The sequence below is a fragment of the Camelus dromedarius genome, chromosome X (genome assembly GCF_036321535.1).
Source record: "Camelus dromedarius isolate mCamDro1 chromosome X, mCamDro1.pat, whole genome shotgun sequence".
NCBI classification, from domain to species: Eukaryota; Metazoa; Chordata; class Mammalia; order Artiodactyla; family Camelidae; genus Camelus; species Camelus dromedarius.
Window position 1 is genome coordinate 89,559,119 of NC_087472.1, and position 24,895 is coordinate 89,584,013.

The 24,895-nt window shown below is 36.5% G+C and overlaps 1 protein-coding gene across 9 annotated transcripts in view; it reads left to right on the forward strand.

The window, feature by feature from the left end:
- The window catches only part of DMD (dystrophin), a 1,947,932-nt gene that overhangs the window by 637,647 nt on the left and 1,285,390 nt on the right, over positions 1 to 24,895 (forward strand). For all 9 annotated transcript variants that reach the window (XM_064483309.1, XM_031445593.2, XM_064483311.1 and 6 more), the window contains one exon: positions 19,987 to 20,106. In XM_064483309.1, the coding sequence (XP_064339379.1) occupies positions 19,987 to 20,106 (120 nt within the window). The remainder of the gene's footprint in view (positions 1 to 19,986; positions 20,107 to 24,895) is intronic.

Sequence of the window (24,895 nt, forward strand, 5' to 3'; positions counted from 1 at the left end):
AGGATTTTCTGTGTATAAAATTGTGACAGTACCTCATTCTAATAACTATTATAAAACTAGCTCTGGATTTTATTATAGGAACAGGGTCTTGCTCATTCCACCAGGACACAAACACACAGAAGAACCTTCATAATTGGCTCAGAATTAGGGTTGCCAGATTTAGCAAATAAAAATACAGGAAGCCTAGTTAAATTTGAACTTCAGGAAAGCAATGAATTCTTTTTAGTGTAAGTCTGTCCCAAATTATTTATTGTTTAGGTGAAATTCAGATTTTACTGGGCATTCTGGAGTTTATCTGACAACTCTACTAAGGATTTTGTGGCTCTTGGATTTATGGCTTTGGAAGGAAATATCTGCTCCCCCAACTCATACTTCCTAAATCTGCATATCACCCACCTTCATTCTTTTTTTTTCAATAACATTTTGTCAGAGTTAGCTTCACAGTTTTTTCATGCAGATGAAAGATACTTTTGTTTCTAAGTCCCAGAGTTCTTTTTTATTTAATGAACTGAGGATCAATGGCAAATAGGACTGGCTCTTGCTGTTGCTGCCGCCAAAGCCGTCCTTTGGCCATAGCAGTTTAAGGTCAAGCAGCTTAAGGAGACCTGTAGCTGAACCATCAGGAAAAAAAAAAAAATTAAGCATCAACTTCATTCTAATTTTCACATGGAAATTGTGATTAGAAAAAGATTAACTTTGTCACCTAGATTTTAATTGAACCTCCAATAAAGAAGTTAGATCCAGTGCTAGACCTTGAACTGGACCATTTCTTCTCTGTGGATCATGTACATCTGGGAGATACTGTGCCCATCCTCTTCCCCTCGGCTCACACTGGAAGTTGTGTGCAGACAGTTTCTTATACACTAGCGGCTTCCTCTCTTTCTGAGGGCATTTGCTGGCCACAGGCGAGTCTTAGCCAGTTTGAGCATGGGCAGGAAGCAGAGTTAGTGCTGCCAGAGCTGCCATTAACCAAGGAGGGATGGGAGATGTTGAATAAATACCCTGTAGTCCTTGCCCCATGGTAGGATGATTCCAAGGCATCTCTCAATTCCCAGTCTCTCAGAGGTTTCCCAGCAAGACTGCAAGAGTGGCTCCCAATGTCCATGGAGTAGACTATCTCACATTCCCACCCTTTCATAATATCTCCTGAGATGACTTCTCGAATAAACAATTTGTACCCAAATCCTTGACTCAGTGTCTGATTGGGGACAAACCCAACCTCAGACAACCTTGTTGCCTGGAAAGCTAGAGTACTAGCCCAGGTTACTACTAACTACATGTGGAATTTTCAGATGTTATCTAATCTCTCAAAGTCACCGTATCTTCACTTTGGACTTATAAATGTGTTGAGACAGTTGATTTTTAGTGTTCCTTCCAGTCATGGTTTTAATGTTTCCATTAGTTCTGGAGTGTGAAGCATTTCAGTAAAGGACAAGACTAAGGCCAGTAACTTTGAATATCAGAGAGAAAGATGTTGCCACTGGATGCCTGGAGTCTAAGGAAGAAGCCAGGAAGAAGGACTCCAGGGGAGAAGTGGCAGGAAATGGTAGGGTAGCTGTACATGTGAGTGACTTCAGGCAACCCCAAGAAAAGGTCTCACCTTGAAACCTGGAACAGAACCTTCATTGAGGTTCGACCTATTAGGACCTTCATTTTCTGACAATTACCTGAAAGTTTTTGCATTTTCCTCTGGAAGATATAGAGTGAATGGAATGGAAAGTATTTGACTAATATTGTCATAAAATTTGAATAGATTGTCCATTATTTGAAAATGTGCCATTTCGGATGAGTATAAAATTGCTTGGAAGAGAATAATTTGAAACAAAAAGAAAGCAACAGAATTATATGCAAGTGGATTATATAATCATTTATATCCAGGATTTGTTTGCATAAGGAAAGCAGAAAGAATTGGTTTGCTGGCACAGAAAGTGAGGCCAACTTCCACCTTTAACTGTTTAAACCCGCTTCACTATATATTATATTTTAAAAAATAAAGAGAAGGGTAGAACATGTTGCATCGCTAAGAGAAAGCCTGGTAGTTAATAATTTTCCTTTGTTACTTAAAGTAATTACAGTGAGAAGAACATGATTTGGCAATATCTAACCATTTATAAAGGAGCTGAATTTATCTAAATGTGAAACATGTTTATTTTCTTAAATGTACATGCTAAAAAGAGTAAATTTTTGTTAGTCTTTCCGTACTTCATAAAACAGAACAGATAAATGTTCTTTCTTTAGGTAACAAGAGTCCAAACTAAAGCCTTATTTAAATAATCATTGATTCACTTTGCAGCTTTTTTTCCCAAGGATTGTCAGGGAATCAGAATAAGGGAATTCCTCCTTCCTGACAACAAAATACATCAGTAACCTCAGAGTAGGCAGAAAAGCAACCCGACCCGACTATCACCACACTTTTCACCTAATGTAACATTTAGGTGTTTTAGCTTCATATCCAGAGATATTAAATCCTTGGGTCATTCTCTTTATTTTGCTAAGAGATCATTAGAGATGACAAAATTAAGGATACAGTTTTTGTTGCTAGGAATGGATTTAAATTCTGCTCAGGTCAGAGGGCTCTGGCTCTCTTTCTGTCTCTCTGTTGGAGGGCAAAATAAAAATGTTTGCAAATCTTGCAAGTACACCATGAATGTTACAGATATGCTTCTCTATGTTCTTTGACAGCTTCCTTTGCTATCTTCATTTCAACAGCATTTTATTACGAGGCAGGCGAGAAATTCAAGCACTGTGAAATGCCATGGAAATAAGTCACTTTTACTGAATCTGCCAATTAGGCAAGGTAAAACAATCGATCCTATATTGGTTGTTACTATTAAATCTAGCCAAACTGTTAACTCTGGGTAACTGGGAAAGGTTCAGTTTGCTGTGAAATTTGGAAGAGACAAGTCATTCTTCATAGCCATTGCTTTGGGGAAAGAGTTTAAAGGTTTACTTTAGATCTGAGTCACCCAAAAGTGATTCTCTTGGGAGTTAACAAATTGAACCTCTCAATCTTCTTGTGAAGGTACATGTCAGAAATAATTCTGGTTGGTTATTTCTGTCTTAAGAGAAAGATTTTATTAGTGCTGCTGATAAGGAATGAAAAGATTTCCCTTGAAGGAGTGACAGTATTATTGAGGAGTAAGTCTGCTGTGGGCTTGAGTTTTCATTAATGGGAAAGATGTTTGCTATTTTGGAGGGCATTTTAATCAAAAAGAAAATACTTGACTCAGGAATCTTGTTTCGTAGCACAGTCACACTGGGATGAAATTTAAAGCTTAGTTTACTAGCTAAGTTTCCAATTCTTGTGAGAGATTTAGACTTTTGTTACTGGTTATACTGATCCAGTAACAACATCAACAAATTCCTTACCATTACAAGTTATTAGAATTTGCAGGTATAAATGCGACATGTGCACTCCATTATGACTTTAGTGAATGTTCTATGTTAAGTACTGATTAATACAAATTAAATGGCCTGTGAGAAGCTCAGTCACTGATCCTTTCCTTGAAGCTTAGTTAATCACAAACATTTGGATTGCCAAGATTGCAAAATATCCTCTTCTGGTGACCTTTAAAATGATCTAGATAGTCCTATAACAGGGAAGGTATAGGTGTGATCCTGCTAAAGGATTTGACATTTCATTCCATTCTTTTGCATTCTACTCCATATCACTGAACAAACACTTACTAAAGCAAAATGGTTGCTGTGAAGAACATAGAGACCTGCCCAATATATGGAATCTTCCTTGAGAAGCTCACGTGCTAGTACATTGGATAATGACACAGAAAACAGGTGGTCACTGTACAAGGTGTAACATGGCAAATAGCTTCAGAATGTAAAAAATGGTCATTTGTTTGGACAAAGGAAATGAGGTGGGTGAATGTAGGGTCTGTCACTTGCCTAGGTCATGTGCCGCACTATGCTTCGTGTTAGAGGAACACAGCCTGAGCTTGGACAGTCTTGAACTCGAGACTTAGGCATTTGGAGTTACTCTATAGGTAACAGGAAGCCTTTACTGATGATAAATTAAACTGAAGAGAGTGGCAATTTAGGAAAATTTATGTTAATTTTTAGGAAGATATCTCTTGTAAGATAAATTAGAGCACAGATGAACAGGAAGCTGTAAGATGTTAGGAAGATATTGAAGAAAGTGTGTAGAGCCTGAATGAGGGTAATATTAATGACAATTGTGGATGGGTATAAAAAATGTTTTGGAAGTCAACAGCAGAACCAAGGAGACTAGATTTAGGAAATGAGCAAAGAGCTGGAAATAATAGATTGTGAGATTGGGCAATTGGCAGGAGGATGAGTGATTCCGAAAAGCCCAAGAATGCCATAGAATCAAGTAGTGCTTTTAGTGATCAGTAAGCTCTCTTCCATCTTTAGCAAGATTAAAAGTGCATGATATTAGTTACTGCTATGAAATTCCATTTTATTTCCTATTTTTTTTGCTGCCATAAGTGCCTAGTGAATGTTTGATGGCTGTGGTAGTAAAGGTCGACAATATAATTGGGAAAAAATACTATGCTACAGTGAGAGAACCACAGAGACCTCTTCCGTGTCTCTCCAAAGTCTAGCCAAGTACTGAGCACATAATTAATGTTCAGTAAATGGTTTTTGGAGCAGATGCTTTAAATAATTCTGACTAGTCTCTCTCACACAGAGGCTTCATCATTGCTTCCATTCTGACAGACATGAATCTTACAGTTTAAATAAACAAAAAATTGTGTGTAGGGCAAGAAAACAACTCATACAGATGAAGAAGGAACACATCTATAAAACAACTTACATGGAGATATTGTCTGGTGCTCTCTCACTACCTCTGAATTTTGTTTGTTCCTTCTATCCCTGTTTCATTCTCTGTTCAAGTATTTTAATGATTGTAACCTTGACATCTTTTTATAAAAGTCACAGAAGATACCACCAGCAGTCATACTTGGGTATGTCCATAGAGATCAAGCATGTGAGCATTAGTTATGTAGAAAAGGAAAACCATTCAATAGAATCGAATCCTCAGCTGGCTACCTACCACAGATGGCTAGTTCATGAGGAAGATGTACACAGTGGACCAGCCAAAGAAACTATACTGTCTGTAATTGTACTACTTTGGTTTTAAATTTGTGTGTAAAACTCTGGCCTCGTGAGTTTGGTTGAACTTCATATAAATTGTAAGGACTCTTTTTGACCTTATGGCCTTAGTCCTAGGCTCACTCAGATCTTGCTCACCCTTTTATGCTTGGCTTACAACTTCACCTTTTTTTCGCAGAATCTTATTAGGAAAAGAGAGAGAAAGGCCTAGAAATGTTGTTCTTTCTATTTCTATGTAGACCTTACTTGACCTTCAAGGGGCTGTGAATGGGAACCGTGGGAGAAGAGCATGCACCCTCTCAGGAGCAGGATCCCATGATCATATCAATATACAGCATTGTAACAAATAGATTCCAAGAGAGAATATCCAGATAGATTCATGAGAGAAGAGTGAAAAACAGTTGTGCCCAAAGAAACTAAGCCATATAGATCAAATTAACTTGAACCTCCTATTCATGCCCAAAACCTTACATTAGATACAACCTTTGTGATTAGCATTTGTCTCTAAGATGAACCAGTGTTAACATTGCTTTCAAACAGTAAGAGCATATAGTAGGACCTAACTATGGTGTGTGTGTCTACAAATAATAAATGTTGGAGAGGGTGTGAAGAAAAGGGAACCCTCCTACACTGTTGATGGGAATACATTGGTGGAGCGATTATGAAGGACAGTATTGAGGTTCCTTAAAAAACTAAAAATAGACTTACCATATGATCCAGCCATCTGACTCCTGGGCATATATCCAGAGAAAACTGTAATTCTAAAAGACACATACACCCCAATATTCACAACAGCACTATTTACAATAGCCAAGACATGGAAACAACCTAAATGTCCATCGACAGATGACTGGACAAAGAAGTTGTGGTGTGTATATATGTATGTATGTATGCATACACACACACACACACACACACACACACACACACACACACACACACACGCACACATACACATTGGAATACTACTCAGCCAGAAAAAGAATAAAATAATGCCATGTGCAGCAACATGGATGGACCTAGGGATCGTCATTCTAAGTGAAGTAAACCAGAGAAAGAAAAATACCATATGATGTCACTTACATGTGGAATCTAAAAAAAAGGCACAAATGAGCTTATTTACAAAAGAGAAATAGACTCACAGACATAGAGAACAAACAAACTTATGGTTACCAGGGGGAAAAGAGGGTGGGAAGGGATAAATTGGGAATTCGATATTTGAAGATATTAACCACTGTAAATAAAATAGATAAACAACAAGTTTATGCTTTGTAGCATAGGGAACTATATTGAGTGTCTTACAGTAACCTATAATGAAAAATAATATGAAAACAAATACATATATGTACATGTATGACTGAACTATTATGCAGAGACTGACACAACAATGTAAACTGACTACACTTAAATTTTAAAAAAAGAAAGTTCCAGGTGAAAACAAACAAACCCAATAAACTATTATAAAACTGACTACACTTGAATTAAAAAATGGTTTTAAAAATAATTAAATCCATACCCATTTTTTAAATTTTAACAAATCAAGTGATTCCAGCTAACAGGTGACTAATTAGAAACTACTGAGCACTGACTCACTAACATTGCTCAAAGTGTCACAGCCTTGTTTTAAAGTACATAAATGCATCTAAATGTAAATGTACTTACTAAAATGTAAGTATCCAAGACCCCCTCATCTTAGAGATACCAACTTTATTTTTTGTTCTTAATTTATTACCTGTAATGCTTCTTTTTTTTTCAATAGTGTTAAATACCTAGGAATAAATTTTTTTTATTGAGTTACAATCAGTTTACAATGTTGTGTCAATTTCCAGTGTAGAGCACTATTTTTCAGTCATACATGAATATACATATATTCATTTTCACATTCTTATTCACCATGTGTTACCACAATATCTTGTATATATTTCCCTGTGCTATACAGTATAAACTTGTTTATCTATTCTATATATACCTGTCAGTATCTACAAATCTCAAACTCCCAATCTGTCCCTTCCAACCCCCCTCCCCCCTAGCAACCACAAGTTTGTATTCTATATCTATGAATCTGTTTCTGTTTTATATTTAAGTTCATTGTCTCCTTTTTTTTTCTCTAGATTCCACATATGAATGATATCATATGGTATTTTTCTTTCTCTTTCTGGCTTACTTCACTTAGAATGACATTACCCAGGGACATCCATGTTGCTGCAAATGGCGTTATGTTGTCATTTTTTATGGCTGAGTAGTATTCCATTGTAGAAATATACCACCTCTTCTTTATTCAGTCAATCTATTGGACATTTAGGCTGTTTCCATGACTTGGCTATTGTAAATAGTGCTGCTATGAACATTGAGGTGCAGGTGTCTTTTTGAAGTAGGGTTCCTTCCTTCTGGATATATGCCCAGGAGTGGGATCACTGGGTCATATGGTAAGTCTATTCCTAGTCTTTTGAAAATCTCCGTACTGTTTTCCACAGTGGCTGCACCAAACTGCATTCCTACCAGCAGTGTAGGAGGGTTCCCATTTCTCCACAGCCTCTCCAGCATTTGTCATTTGTGGACTTTTGAATGATGGCCATTCTGACTGGTGTGAGATGACACCTTATTGTAGATTTGATTTGCATTTCTCTGATAATTAGTGATATTGAGCATTTTTTTCATGTTCCTATTGGTCATTCATATGTCTTCCTTGGAGAATTGCTTGTTTAGATCTTCTGCCCATTTTTGGATTGGGTTTTTTTTTTTTTTTCTTACCAAGTTGTATGAGCTGCTTATATATTCTGGAGATTAAGCCTTTGTAAGTTTCATCTTTTGGAAATATTTTCTCCCATTCCGTCGGTTGTCGTTTTGTTTTGCTTATCGTTTCCTTTTGCTGTTCAAAAGCTTGTAAGTTTAATTAGGTCCCATTTGTTTATTCTTGCTTTTATTTCTATTTCTTGGGTAGACTGACCTAGGGGAACATTGCTGAGATGTATGTGAGGTAATGTTTTGCCTATGTTTTCCTCTAGGAGGTTTATTGTATCTTGTCTTATGTTTAAGTCTTTAATCCATTTTGAGTTGATTTTTGTATATGGTGTAAGGGAGTGTTCTAGCTTCATTGTTTTACATGCTGCTGTCCAGTTTTCCCAACACCATGTGCTGAAGAGACTGTCTTTATTCCATTGTATATTCTTGCCTCCTTTGTCAAAGATTAATTGACCAAAAGTTTGTGGGTTCATGTCTGGGCTCTCTGTTCTGTTCCATTGGTCCATATGTCCGTTTTTGTACCAATACCTTGCTGTTTTGATTTCTGCAACTCTGTAATATCATCTAAAGTCTGGAAAGGTTATTTGTCCAGCCTCTTTCTCTTTCTTTTTCTTCATGATGCATTGGCAATTCTGGGTCTTTTGTGATTCCATACAAATTTTATTATGATTTTTTTTCTAGTTCTGTGAAATATGTCCTGGGTAATTTGATAGGGTTTGAAATAAATAAAAGAATGTATATTCTATTTTGGGAGAGTGTAATGCTCTGAAAATATTAACCAAGTCTAATTGTTGTATTGTATCATTTAATTTCTCTGTTCCCTTATTAATTTTCTGTCTCGAAGATCTGTTCCAGTGATGTTAATGGGGTGTTAAAGTCTCCGACAATGATTGTATTCCCATCAATTTCCCCCTTTATGTCTGTTAGTATTTGCTTTATGTAATTAGGTGCTCCTATATTGGGTGCATATATATTAACAAGTGTAATATCCTCATCTTGTATTACTCCTTTAATCATTCTAAAATGTCCTTCTTTATCTTTCTGTATGGACTTTGTTTTAAAGTGTATTTTGTTTGAAATCAGTATTGCTACTCCTGCTTTCTTGTCCTTTCCATTTGCATGGAATATCTTTTTCTATCCTCTCACTCTCAATCTATGTGTGTCCTTCTCTCTCAAGTGGATCTCTTGTATACAGCATATTGTAGGCTCTTGTTTTATTATCCAGTCTGCCACTCTGTGTCTTTTGACTGTAGCATTTAGTCCATTGACATTTACAGTAATGAATGACAGTTGTGTGTTTATTGCCATTTTAAACTTAGTTTTGCAGTTGATTTGGTATTTCCTCTTTGTTCCTTTCTTTTTCCTTTTGTGGTTTGATAATTTTCCTTTGTATTATCTTGGATATCTTTTAGTTTTGTGACTCTCTTGTAAGTTTTTGTCTTGTGATAACCCTTTTTTGTACATATATTAACCCATTACTATAACTGTTTGTATTAAACAGATAGTAATAGAAGCTCAAACCCATCCTACTGAGAACAGAATAATTTTAGAAAAAAAAATCGATATTTTCTTGCTTCTGTCTCCCACTCTTAATGATTTAGATGTCTTCTTTTACAATTTCATGTTTATTCTATTGTAATGCATGGTAGTTATCACCTTTCCAGTTATGGCTTTATCCTTTCTGTAACATCCTGCTTCTTTTCTATTTAGAATAGACCTTTCAGTATTTCTTTTAGTATAGGTTTGCTGTTGCTAAACTCTTCTAGTTTTTGCTTGTCTGTGAAGTTCTTAATCTCTCCTTCTATTATAAAGGATAACCTTGCTGAATAAATATCCTAGGCTGCATCTTTTTTTCATTCAGGACTTTGAATATATCTTGCCACTCCCTTCTGGCCTGTAGTGTTTGTGAAGAGAAATGCGCTGAGAGCCTTATGGGGGTTCCCTTGTAACTCACTCTTTGCTTTTCTCTTGCTGCCTTTACGATCATTTCTTTATCCTTGACTCTGGCCATCCTGATTATGATATGTGTTGGTGTGGGTCTGTTTGGGTTCTTCCTGTTTGGGACCCTCTGAGCCTCCTGTACTTGGATATCTGATTCCTTCTTTAGCTTTGGGAAGTTTTCAGTCATAATTTCTTCAAATACCTTTTCAGTCCCCTTTGTTCTTTCTTCCCTTTTGGAACCCCTATTATGCATAGATTGGCACGCTTTATATTATCCCATAGGTCCCTTATATTGTTTTCATTGTTTCTTTATTTGTTTTTCTCTCAGCTGTTCTGACTGGGTGCTTTCTGGTGTCCTATCTTCTAGGTCACTTATTCGTTCCTCTGCATTATCTAGCCTGCTTTGTACAGCCTTTAGGTCAGCTCTCATCTCAGCAAATGAGTTTTCCAATTTTAATTGGCTCCTCTTTATAGCTTCAATTTCCTTTTTGACATATTTTATATCTCTAAACACTATCTCTTTTAGTTCCTTCAGTACTTTCATCACTCCTTTTTTGAAATCATGATCTAGTAGGCTATCAGTGTCTATTTCATTGATCGTTCTTTCAGGGGATTTCTCTTGTTCTTTTAATTGGGAATTGTTTCTCTGCTTCTTTATCTTGCTCATATCTCTCTGGTACTATGGCTTATGGAGTATCAGTTATCTACTGTGGTCCTTAAGGAGTTTATTTATTTATCTATCTAAAGCAGATGTGGAAATAAAACTAAAAAAAAGAAATTTAATAGAAGAAGAAGAAAAAAAGATTTGAAAATTGAGTATAATCAATAAAAGAAGAACAAATTGAAGCAATATAAAAATCGAGTTGAGACGTATTTTAAAAACCTTAAAAGAGGGGAAAATACTTGAAAACATTATAATCTGTAATAGAAGAACAAAAGAAAGAGAACTAAAAATGAAGTTGAGGCAAATTTTTAAAAAATAATAGTAATAAAAATATTTTAAAAGAGAACTTTAAAAGGTATTAAAAATAGAAACATAAAAAATTGTTTAAAAAGTAAAAATTAAAAACGTAAAAGAAAATAGAACAGAGAAAAAGAAAAGGAAGAAATAAGAAGTGGATGTGTTCCCATGGAGACTGTGCACGCTTAATGATTTTGTCAAGAGGTCCTTCTTAAGTATGGGTGGTTGCTAAGTCTTGCTTTGCTTTGGTCAGGATGTGGCTGTTGACCTGATAGTCAGAACCTGCCCTTGTTATTGAATGGAGCCTCCTTTTTGTTTTGTGGTTGTCACTGCTCCTGCCCTAACTCTGTTGCGCAAACTCAGCTCCCTGGTTCCAGAGGCCCTCCGTTGGTGCCCCTGGTCTGTGCTGCTCCTAGTGCTGGTTGGTGGGCGGGTCACGTTCTTTCTGACTCAGCGGTCTAGCGCAGCGCTCAGGTCGCGCCGCCTCCCAACACCATGGTTAGATACTGTGCTCCTGCATGGTAGGCAGGCCGGTTGCGCCCCCTCCGTATGCGGCACTCAGGTATTGAGTTCCTTCAGGGTAGGTCGCACACCCTTTTGACTTGGCGGTCAGGTGGTCAGGTGCTGCACTCATACATGGTAGGCGTGTGGGTCACTCCCCTGCTCTGTGCAACTCCTTGCTCCGCCTTGGGTCTGGGCTCCGTAGGCGGGCTCAGGGAAAATGGCAGAACAGCACATGCTCCTGCTCTGTGCCAGAACTCCGCTCCTTATTCATTTATCTTAGAGGTATTAGTTCACAGAAGCTCCTTATTCATTTATCTTAGAGGTATGAGTTCACAGAAGCACAGGGCAGAGCGAGTCTATCTGCCACAGGCTGTAAATAAGTCTCAGTTCTGTCTTTGAGGTTGCTAATCCCCTAGGTACGGACTCAGGTCCCAAATCTGCCCCTGCCTGGGTGCTAAGTGCCAGAGAATATGGTGGCTGTGGCTGTGCCCCACCTTTCTTCTCCTGAGAATGCACCGGTAATGGGTTTGTGAGTTTTCAGAGACAAAGGCTATGGCACCGCTCCCCTCAGGGCACACAGCCGTGTTGCTTCTGTTTTTTTTTTTTTCGTATTTTTTGGGGGACCCAGGTTGTTCTGCTCTGTATACTCTCCCAGCATTGGCGCACAGCACACTGCAGTCCCCTGCAGGTGCCTCTGTGCATCCTGCCCCAGTCCTCCACCTGGCATGGACTGCTTGTCCCATCCCCAACATGCCACTTTGCCTCTAGGGCTGGGGGTCACAGAGACCCTTTGTGCCCATTTATCTTAGTTCTGTCGGTCAAGGGCTGTTGCATACAGATCCGAGCATCCGAGGTTCCCCCTCTGTCCCGCTAACCTCTCTGTTGGAGAGGGGGAGACCCAGTATAAGAGTGCTATTCCTCCTTTTCTGCTCCCTCCCCGTGGGACCAGTCCCGCACTGTTTTGTTTTTCTTCTTTCTTTTTTCCTTTTCTCCTACCAGATTCGTGGCGTATTTTGTCTTTTGAAGAAGGCAATTTTCTGTCAAAGTTCAGCAGGTGCTCTGATTGGCTGGGTGGGTCCGTGGATATCAGTCTTGGTGTATCCGTGGGAGAGGGTGAGCTACACACATCCTTCTACTCCACCATCTTGGCCACTGGAATCCTGTAATGCTTCTTTATTAGAAGTTTCTGCTCTCTGGGAGAATTTAAAAAAAGGCTAACAAAGGACCCTGTCTCTTACTATTAGGTTAGTCTCCTGTGAAGTGTCTTTATTTTCCTGTACCAATACAAATTAATTTCAGTTCCCTTGAATAGATAAAGCAACATGAATAATGTAAATTAATTATTTCAGCTTAAAAAAATTTTTAGAATGCATTTTAGGAGAAAATTCTTACAGCAGATATGATAATATGAATTTTAGGAAAATAACTTTTCTTGAAAAATATGTCCATGTATCTTGTAACAAAATGCATGACTATAAATCCAATCTCATGTTAAAAATATTGTTGAATATATAGCTTTGTATCTCCTTCTAACTCATATAAAATTGTTAACTACAGTATACTATTGTTTTATGTTTAATATTTCTGTAATGAACAGAATGATTTCTAGTGGTACAGCTGGTAGTACTGTTATTCAAAGGAACTATATTTTTCAGAAATAATTTATACTGGATAACATATTCCGTTAACAAAGATCTAGGTCATATATAGTGAGATTAAGGAAACTACTGAATCAGGTATTTTTACATGATGTTCAGTAGTTTCAGCACACTGAAAATATTTATTAATTATAGATATATGATTATCAAGGGTATTGGGAATATATACTGATGCCCAGAGGGGCTATTTCCATGCATCTTAGTTTAAGAATGGGACGATAGGTAATGATGTCAGAAATTGAAGAAAATAAGCATTTCTTCACTACCTACCAATTCTACTAAGCAGTGTGATAGCTGATTTTAATGGATTATCTTATTTAACTCCAGTACTCAGTCTGTCCTGGAGGGATTTATATTGCTAATTTGTAGATAAATAAATGTGTTCAGAGAGGATAAGGAATTGCCCAAGGTAATTTAAATAGTAATTGGTAGTCTAGGGCTTGTCATCCTGACCTGTCTGCCTTTGAACCAAGACTCTTTTCCTCTATTTTAAGATTCCAGTAACCTTGATTCCAGCAGTGATCCTAGAGGCTAGAGCAAATGCAGAGAGTAGCAAAGAGATTAGGGAAGTGTGGTACTTGGTTTCCTAGGCTTGGGAATATCTAGATGAAACTGCTGGAGAGACTGAGTGCATGCAGGTCCTCAGACTTAGCGTAAGGCAGTGGGGAAAGAGAACACATTAGTGGAGGTTGTGTATGACATGCTCAAAGTCAGGATACTTAAGGAAATGATTTTTCAACATTAATCCTGTAGCTCTTTCTTTAAAATTAGAGCAAAAGGGCCTAGAAAGGGAATATTGAAGAAAATGGGCCTATCATGAGAATGGCAGTAATATTCGAGCCAGGATAATCAGGAGAATTGAATATCACATCTCCATACTATTAGCCAATCAAAGCTTTGCCTTTGTGCTGAAACTTGAAATCTTCCACCCCAACTCTCTCTCCCAATAATCCTGTTCTCTTCTTTTTCAATAATTATTTTCCAGTAAAGACATTTTATATAATTATTAGATTTTCTTGATGTTCACTGTAACTTCTGATTTTAGTAGTGTTAATTATATATGCAGGATGAATGGATAGAGGCAGGCATGTGTGGATTGTAGAAGGAGGAGGAAAGACAGGAGAATTGAGGGCTATTGTTCAGTGATAAAGTTCTGTCCTCCTTGCTCCATGAAATAGCTCCTCTGACCATGGTAATTTTTCAGCAGTGTATGAGACCACTGGATCAGTTAAAGCTACCATTGTTAATCTCATGAAAATAATTTGGAAGTTAAAGTCTTATTTAGGGATTTAAAATTTATTATGTATTTCTCCAGATCCTAAAGCTTTGCTGTAACTTCTACCCTTCTTTTCCTGGATTTCCAGAACTACATTCCTTTCTGTACATAGAGAGCTTATTAGAGGATAATGAATAGAGTAGGGTGAATCAGGTGAATACTGGGTTCTTGCAGCACTGTTTAAAGTCTTGATTCTAAATGTGTGTAAATAGGGGGTTTTAGAACCAACTAGCTGAAAATATTTTATTGAGTTCATGCTGTGTACCAGGCAAGTTGCTAACCAGTTGTAGCTTATTCAATCTTCCTAAAGAAATAGGTACTCATATTATCTCAGTTTTGAAAATTAGGAAGCTGAAGCTTGTTGTGGTTGAAAACTTTCACAAGGTCATGTACCTGGTTAGCAATACATGCAGGAGTCAAACCCAGGAAATCTGATGTTAGGTTTGACATCGTTAAATGTGCACATATTTTTGACAGTCTGTCATTCGTTTTATGTCCTTTTCTTCTTATATTCTTAAACATGTAGGAGTACATTAATTGTCAGCTCTGTTTTTAAAACAATTTTTCATGTTTATCAAGCTCCTTTCCTACTATTGGTTAGCATTACTGCTTTTAAAATCTTTCAGCCATCTTCATTAAAATGGTCTGTAAGGCCCCCTCTTTGGTAGCTTAGGAGTTGGAAGAAACATCAACATTTATTTCCAACAAAAAGGTAAAAGTAATAAGTTATAAAGACTATAAAGACTAATATAACTCTGCAATAACAATTAAGTTAATATCAAAATAAAAGCTCTAGAAGAGCCTGTTGAGGAAGCTTATTTAAAATACTCAGCAAATTTATAACAAAACTACATGCCATAAATAGATTCTTATGGGGAACTAGATAGTACTGTGACCAGTCAGGCTTAGTAAAGTGACTATTGGACTGAAAATAAAATGACAAGTCATTTCCAGATAGTTTCATTCAGGGAATAGACAGAATCAGGAATATAGAGCGTAGCCCAGTGCAGAGGTGAAAGAACAAAGGATGTAGGAATGGCCATTGGAGAAAAAGTGACAAAAATAATAAACTGCTTATTTCCCCATCATTTTCTAAGAAATTGTAAAACCTTCTGATCTGCCTGGGATGCTTTTATTTGAAATAAAATCAACTCACATCTAGATGTATTGCTTAAGCTATTTGTTCATAAGTGTCTGGGGATTTTTTGGTTCCTAAGATGGGTTTTCTAAGAGAGTGTTTTCCTAGATGTTGGACTCACTCCATGTTCTAGAAACTCTTCTGGTTTCCTAAGTTATTTTCTGCAAATGTTATATTTGATACAAGTTTTGTTCTCACCATTCTTTTCTTTTGTGTGCATTTATTTGACTGTGCTAAAAACTACAAATCACTTACTAGTTTATTAAGCATATTTTTAATTATATTAATTTAAAGTGGTATGTGGGAAGCAGTGGATGGCCTTAGAAACCATGCAGAACCCATGATCTATGTTGTTTCTAGGTGTGTGTGTGTGTAGAATCTGTAAGTGTTGACAATTTCCTGTTAGTTAATCATTGAAGTAGGGGTAACAAAAAAACTATGCACACAGGCAACCACTGTCCTTTCATGTTTCATGTTGCTGGGCATACACTATGACCAAGAGAAGTATTGTATACCCTCCTGTGGAACTTACAGGAGACCTAACGTTGTTTTTGTTTTCTATCAAAAACAAAATTAATTGTTGCTCTTCACCTCTAAACATCAAGCCTAAACATTCCCTGCCCTTACTTATTTTCATGCTTTTATTTTCCAAACATTATTTCACAGGTATGCTAAGAAAGGGTAAAATAGCATAATTCTGAAGTAAACATTGAAGTTACTCTCTAGTGGTTGTTCTAAGCCAGGTTTTGAAGACAAACTTGACATGGGTCAGAGCGAGAAGTATTCAGTACCACTGATAACATTTGAAGGAAATAGAAGAAAATCATACTTCAGTTATAAACTTGTGACTGTGTACCAAGGGAATAACACATTTGGTCAGGTCCTTTAACTAGAGAAAAAAATTACAAGAAATAGAATTGTTTACAGAGTATAACAAAATCTAAGTTGCTCAAATCTAAGCAGTTTTTAATGTTAAATTTCACTGTTGGCCTTTTCTCTCAAGGAAAAAAAAATAGTTGACATTAGAAAGCAAACATTTGCTGACATTTGTATCTCATAATTGTATAGAAATTTAATTAGGAGTATGACAGGTCTTTTAAAACCTGGTAAGTGTAACAAATACTGGCAAGAAATACATAATAAAATACCTAGTATATATCTGTGTGTAAATAATTTATATGCTTTTAATACAGAAAAACAGACTTTAACAAGGATGCATTACAGCATTTTAATCTGAAGATATCTTCTGATAGGCAAAAATCTGCATATTTCTTTGGGGATACATCTATATTTGGAATAATTTGGCTCATATTTCAGATTTAATTAGCAAATCAACTGTAAATCTCCATTGTGTAAATCCAGCTATGAGAAATTCAAATCCATATGAAGTAAATATTTAATTAAAAATTCATTGTAAAATAGTTTTAAAAACTTTAATGTATTTTAAAAATTAGTAGTCTTGAGAATCTGTTTTTTCTCAAAGAGAGAAGCAGGTCAGTATACTTTATACCAATGATCAAGGCCCTTATTCATGGATACACAAGTTGGCAGAAAATTTTAATTTTTTAAACCCACCATTGTCTGAGTGACATTTTTGCTACTTCTAAGAATCAAATTCATTTTTAAAAAATGAAGCCTTGACATTGGATATTTTAGAGTCTTTTTGTCTTTTGCAGATAATGAGAGGAAGAGCTAATACTGTGATATTCATTAATATTTATTTTCAGAGTTGAGGTCTGGAGAAACAGGAAATATGATTACAATGTTGCAAAAGCTCTGTTTTGCAGCTCTTGAGAATGCTCAGAAAGGTCACTTTAACCTGTTCTGTTTTAATCCCTGATTAGTAGTAAAATAAAAGGTATCGTTTGAAAAAGTCATAGAGGAGAGAAGGAGACACTGGAAATGACTTAAATCAAATACAGTGTATGCTAATCTACCGCGATGCTATATGAACTCTTCAAGAGTTTTCAACCACTCTGGAGAGCTTTTCTCATTTTCTTTTATTTCCCTTTACTCACTATGGGTTCAGATAGTTTTCATGTTTCATTTTAAAACTATCAACTCACAAGTAGCTTTAGTGGGACTTTATGTTAGCTCTTCAGCAAAAGCATACAATGTAAATCCTTAATCTTATGGCAAGGATATAATCTCTGATTATAGAACAAATAGATTTCTGATTTTGTTTTGGTTATTTAAGTACTAGAGAAAATAACTAGTATATTTGATCACATATGCTTTAGAGTGACCCAATCTGAATTTCAGAGTAAGTACTTCATGGATCACAATGATTTTTCTGTGTGATACCTTTACTAAAAAATATGAAAAAAGTAAAAATAACAATTTACATGTAAAAAATGAGCAGTGTAGCATTATTTCCTAATTGTCTTTATTTTTATAACATTTTTTATTGATTTATAATCATTTTACAATGTTGTGTCAAATCTTTAATATATGTAATTATATATGCTCTCATACTTGAGTGATAGGAAAAGCAATTTATGATATACTGACCACCAAAATATTATTTTAAAAATTCCTGGCTGACACATTTGAAATGTTCTCAGTCCTGGCTTATATAACTCAGAAAACACAGACTCAACATGACTTTCAAGGGCAACTCTGAATGTTAATGTTTCCATTTTCAGCCTCATGGCAGAGAGAGTTTTATTAAGCAGTGTAAGCTCTGGAATGTCAGAGGCGTGACAGCAGTGTAGACTCCACACACAAAATAGATGCACAGTCATTTTATTCTAAATTGCTTCACTTGAAAATGTACCATGAAAATCTGGAGAGAGGAAGTAAATGTAAGTGATTTTATAGTGCTCTGAAATGTTGAGACTTGAAAAATACAAGTCCTAGGATAAAAATGGTCATCCACTTGAGATTGTGATGCAGCCCATCCTGGTAGGTTCCCTTATGCCTGCCATAGGGTTTGAGTAACTGAGAGCTAGTATAGTAGGTGCCAAGCATCACTGTTTCACAAGGAGAGGTTGCAAGTTTTCCAAAAAGTAACAAGCTTTATGCCAAACCTGCTTCTGCATTTTTGAATTATAAAGATATTAAAGAAGCAAATGAGATGACTAAGGATTTTACATACTCATTTAGGGATTTCCCAGTAATAATTAGTATAGAATGGTAAGGTCTTGGGGGAACTGGAACTCCCAAGCAGGGTGTCTTGGTTCTAGAGCAGCCTCCTCTGTTTTCTCCTCCTCTGATTACTGTCTATTTATTTCTCTATTTATCCCTGCGTTTTGTTAAAAAATATTTGTACATTGTGATTTTTAAAATATTATAATACTGTTTTGGGTTATATGTGCTTGTTAGTGTAATTGTAATTACACTTTAAAAAGAAGCTAATCTCTCCCATTAGATTGTACTATTCATGCAGACAGGAAGGGCCAGACTCACCTGTGCATTGCCCTCATTGCTCCACATGCACCATTCATTCAACACAAGTTGGTTGATCATTAGCTGCTTGGAATATGTAGTGAGAAGGACAGAGAACATCTCTGTTCTAGTGGATCTCATACTCCAGTAAGTAGAAAAAAAAAAAAAGACTAAATTAATACATAAGGAAAAATTGAGTGTGAAAATGTTATGGTAAAAAAATTACAGAAATGTTAACTAAGAGGCAAATTTAGGTAGCATCTTCATGAAAAGCCTCTCTGGGCTGGTGACCCTTAAACTAAGTCCTGAATGGTAAGAAGGAGAGAGTATTTAAAGATACGAGGGAAGAGAAATTCAGGCAGAGTAAACAGCTTGACACGTTGTAGAAGAGAGAGAAGACAAGTGTGACTGAAACATAGTGTCAGAGGGCAATAATGATACACAGTTAGATAAGAGAGGTAGGAAGGGACTAGGTCATATAAGTGTTTCAGGTAAAGAATTTTGATTTGCCCTTTTAGTGTGATGGTGTTCCGTTCGTTCTTAACCAGAAGAATGACATCTGACTTATAGTTGAGCAGAGGAGAGGGCACCAGCATAGGAGCTAAAAAGCAGTGTTCAGTGGGATGGGAGGATAATCAGGAGAGTGTGGTACATGAAGCTGAAGAAGAAAGAAGAGAGGGTCAAGAATGAAAAGGTGGTTAATTAGGTTAGAAACCGAAATGTCAAGGAAGGTGATACAAAAAAATGCCTATTGGATTTTGAAACCTGGAGGTTGATGGCAACCTTTACAGATGTTTCAATGGGATAGTAGGGTGGGGAAGTGGAAAGATTAACTGTTGAAAACACAAAATATTTCTCAGTGAAGAGAAACATAATAAGTCAGTAGATGGAGGGAGTTTTTGAGTCAAGCATTTATTTTGTTTGGTTGTTAATGTAGAACTCCAGTACAGGAGGCATGAAGATGCCAGAGGCAGCCTGGTATTTTAGGAGAAAAGTCCTTGGAAAAGTGAGAAGTGGTGAAGTAAGGGGCCGCACATCTTAGCATGCCTTTCTCATCAGATGTTCTCTCTCTCTCTCTCTGTACTTTCACATTCATTTGACAGAAATGTGCAGATTTTGCTGAGCGCCATAGCAGAAAATTTGCTTGAAATGGTTCTAGTCTAATAAGAAAAAATTACATTACCCAAAACTTGGCAGACACACACCACACGCATTTGGGAAGAAATGTTTTTGGCATACAGATCAGCAGACTATTATTTTAATTTCCTTTAAAAAAAATTTTGTCTTTCAGGTGCTTCAAGAAGACTTAGAACAGGAACAAGTCAGGGTCAATTCTCTCACGCACATGGTGGTGGTGGTCGATGAATCTAGTGGAGATCATGCAACTGCTGCTTTGGAAGAACAACTTAAGGTCAGACTACTTTTTTTTAATATGCTAGATATGTCATTCAAAATAATTCATTGCAATTCAGAAAATATTTAGAAAATCCATAATGTAATTTGTATATTACAGATACTTAGAATGTAATAATATTTATTTAAACTCATTCAAATTAGGTCCCATTTGTGGGACATTTGTGCATAATTCATTTTCATTATACACTGCTCACACTAGCTTCCTAGCCTTCAGAGAAATATATAAATGCCTGTTTGTTTTTTATTATAGTTGAATATCATGTATCAGAGAACTAGTCAGAGGAATATTACTTATGCTCTCTTGAAACCTACAGTCTAAGAGGGGACAAAGGTATAAAACCACAAAAAGGATTATATGAAATTAAATAACAAGAAATTTAACACCGTCAGTGTATTTTTTTCCTGGGAGACTTCAGTTGTAATCTTGATGAAGGCATAGCAGGATGTTTAAGTCATGAAAGTTTTGTTGGAGCACATACTTAGCCTTTCTATCCCTCACTCAATCTGACTCATAGTAATTGTGTCCTTGGAAACATAACCAGTACATATTAACAAAGGATAATGTGGATATTTTCATATTTTCATCCTAATTGGGAACAATAAAGTTTTATTGTAAATTTCTTTTAATTTTAGCAAGACACAGATACATACACCAAACCATCAGCATTAAGGGAAAATGCAACAATTTGTTGTTCTGAATGTGACACATATATTCACATGTATACACAACCACCGATTGTATTTGAGGCATTCATTATACCCACCGATTGCCTGCCTTTCCTTTGAGATAGTTAGGGGCTGATAATCTGACATATCTAAGGATCCAGTCCATGTGGGTTTAAATAGCTTTATCAGCCCAAGTTTGTTCTAAACATAGTTTCTATACCTAACCTGAAACATGGTCTCTTAAAACCTTATCTCTGTTTTCTTCTTTTTGTGTGAATTATTTTTTTTTTAATCCCAGTGAAGTGTCATTTCCCAAGGTTATTGCTTTAGGCTGCCAATCTCCAACAATATTATCTCACTCTCCATCATTAACTGAGAAAGACAAAACTGTTAAACTGCTACAATCGAGCATTTAATATAAACTAATGACTCAATTTAATTGCTTATGTTTTAATGAAATTGCAGTAATCACAGATCTAAAAAGGTTTATGACAACCCTATGTTACAATATAACATCACATATATGATCAAATTTATTTTACGTACACACACATGTGACCGGCTTAAAGGCCTAACAGGACACTGTTACATCCATTCTAAGGAATGCTGTAGTTCTGATGCAATAGTGTTAGAACTGATTACAGATGGGTAAAAATCTAATATTCAGTGTTTCTTAGAAATTTTCAGAAAAGATAAAAGGTGTCTGGGAGACAGAGGTTGGAAGGGTTACTGGTTAAAAAAAAATTAAGGCAGACATTTTTCTAAGTCATAGAGTATTTCCAGTTAATATAACAACTGACAAACATCCAGCTTGGCATCACCAGACCTAGTACAACTCACTTTAGAGTATAATTATTCCAAGGTGATGCCTGTGGGACTAGGCCACCTTGAAAAACAGTCCATTGCACTCACAGATGGTGACTGGGTTAGAGCTCAGGTAGGATAAATTAAGAGTGGTGGCCCTAAGCTTTTCTATATTTATTATCCGCCTTGCTTTCGTTTTTCACCTTATTTTCTGCCTTTATTTCCTTGACCCAGAAACGTCTGATAAAATAACTGCACATGTATTGGCGCTTCCTGATTCACACAAACTCAATCCACATTTGTCCATGATTGCCTCCTCTCTTAATTAGCATTGACCATAGCCTCTCAGCCTCCTCTTTTCCTTCCAACCCCTTTTCCCCTTTTGATACCTCCATTTCCCTCTAAATAGCTCCTTACTGTCACCTGACTAGTGTCCAGAAGGGCAGGCTTAAAGGAGTTAAGTGGTGCAAAGCCTTCCTGCTTTAGCCTGTGTTTCGTCCCATTCCACCAGTTTCTTCAGTCCCAGGAAAATCCATGTTTGACTTCTGTGCCTTATTTAACCATTGATTTGAATTGCCCTGGAATGCTGGGCTCTCGTCTGACTTTGAAATTTTCATGATTCCTTCTTAGGTTCTTTACAAGTGGTATGATCTTGCCTTACCTAGTTTAATTTTTATAAGAAAAGGTAAGAGGTAAAGAAGTTGGTAGAAAAAGAGGAGGGAAGACAAAATAATAAAGAGTAAAAGGACAGATAAACAAAGGAGTCACTTGAATAGCAACACAGATAACCTCTGCACATGACAAGAGTTCCACGTCTGCTTCAGAGACCCAACTATCATGTTTCATACTGGGCCTGAGGAATTCTGAGAGAAGTAATAGGAAGAATTTTAGCAAAGAGAAACAGGTATATGGACTCAATACAAGAGGGAAAAACCCTTGCAGAAATCTGAGAAGAATCTGGAGGGCTTTCATTGAAGCAAATTCTGGCTCATTCCTGAAGACCCGTTAGTGTTAAATGCTCACCTCGCACCTTCTTTCTCCTCCGTGACCTCCCATGTCACCACAATTCTCTAATCCAGTTCTCTGCAGTTTGCTGGATTACCAGGGCCTCAAAATGGATACTAGTTTTCTTTAGTAAATAGTTGCAGACAGGGGAAAACGAGGAAAGGGTGTCTGATTTAATTCAATAACCGTGAGAGATGTTCTGACCATCCTGAGTGAGAACTCTAAAAATACTCCTCATAGAATACCTTTACATGTATTGACTTAGTTCTATGAACTCGAAGTTAGAGTTTCTCTAACTTTAAAAGACTTTTAGAAGTCTTCTTTTTAAAGGGTTTGAAGAAAAAGTTAGGTCAGAACATATGCTTAGGGATTCTGAAAGACGGCATGACTTATGAAGGATAATATTCTGAGAAGTGCAGTCTTTTGTAAATTAATTAGATTCTCTCTCTCAGAGGTTCAGCTTGTCCCTCAGCAATGTCACCACAGGTCAGAAACTTGTCCTTAACTTTAGATGTTTCTATGGTGTCAGTACACAGAGAGTCTGATTTGTAAGCAGTGATGCCAGTTAACTAATTTTACTGAGAAATAGCTTGGGTGAAAAATGAAGATTGGTAATGTATGTGGAGTCTTCCATGCTGGAGGATATTACCATATCTCTTTCTAAGCATTGTGCATTCTGTTTTCCTTTTTTTTTTTTTTTGTCTACTTGTAATGTTATGACAATGTCATAGAGATTATGCTGGCTGAACAAAAAGAGAATTTGTCACTGTTCTTCTGGGTCAGAAATGAGTAATTTGTGTGCCTACTGCCTTCCTTGGAACCTCAAAACAATGCTAGCCATTTCTCAGTCTCCCTCTTTGAATTCAAATGCTGATTCTCTGTCATCCGTGGTTGAGGTGATGGGCCTGGCCACTGCTCTCTTGGTACGCACGTCCTAACCGAGGTAACACTTATCAAATATTTAGAAAAATGAGCAAATATTTAAGAATGAACATAACTTACTTCTGTGAACAAGAGGAACAAAATTTTGTGACAAATTAGTCTGATTTAAACTGAAGCTTGAAGGCATGAAGTGATTCCCTAGTAAAGTGATGTTTAGACTAGGATCTAAAGGACTCATTGGCAGGAACTGTATAAAGCATATATAAAGGGGATTGGTGGAGGTGGGTAGTTTCACGGAAGGGGAAACAGTGTATCTATTGCCCTAGAAGGTAAGGAAAGGCCTCCTAAATGACTTTAAGTGAGATCTGTAGACTTAGTAGAATTTAGTTAGGCAGCACTAGAGAGTACGAAAGTGTTCCAGATAGAAGGGCCGTACTTACTCATTCCTTTGACAAATAGATAAGAGTGCCTACTAGGTGCCAGCCAAAAGTATAAGCTTTGAGTTTAAGTATGGACAAAACATAAACCTTCCTCTATGAAGCTTATGTTCTAAGCAAGCATCAGAATAAATAAGCAAGCTTTATACTCCAAAAAAAGATACTAAGAACTCTAAAGAAAAAATAGAACAGAGAAGGGAGCAGTTTTACATGGAGAGGTCAAGGGAAACTTTGCTAAGAAGGCAACATTTGAGCAAAAACTAAAACGAAATATGGTGGTTTGGAGATGCACAAGTCCTATGCACCTTTTGTATTTGAAAACTGAGAAAAGACTATAAGTAGAGCATTAAGAAAGCCTATTGTTCTAGGGAAATAGCCATTTCTGGTAAAACAAACAAAACCCCAGAAACAGGGTCAGGCCCGTAGCTTACAGAAGATGTTCTAATGAAAACACTTTGCAGAGAAAAAGGAGAGCTATTAAAATCCTATTTTTAGGTATGTTCTTCTATATAAGTTAACATTTGAGAGTCCACCTAGATGTATGAAAGTCTCTAAAGCCACAGACTGAGGAGAATTCCTGGCAGATAAGAAACATTTGGATTATTTTGTGAGATGATTTTAATCTTAAAGTTACTGTCCACCATTTTGGAGAATTAAAAGTGTATCAAAAGAATACATACAGACAAGCATCCTCTTTAGAAGAAGAATAACCTGGAAAATACAGTTTTAGAGCGGATTATTAAACATAAGGCTTTGCTCGTAGGTACAGTTTCTTGCTCATCTGATGAAGCTAATAAACTTGTTTATTAAAGGAATAATTTTCAAAGATTAGAAAGGTCTCTAAGAGCTAAGATACATTCACTAAAATCAAAATTCACATGAAAACCAACTTTACATCACATGACATTAAACAATTTGTGCAAATATCTTGTCGTATTAAGACAAATTCTTTGGTGTATATATTAGGTTGATTGACCGAATAGAATGGAA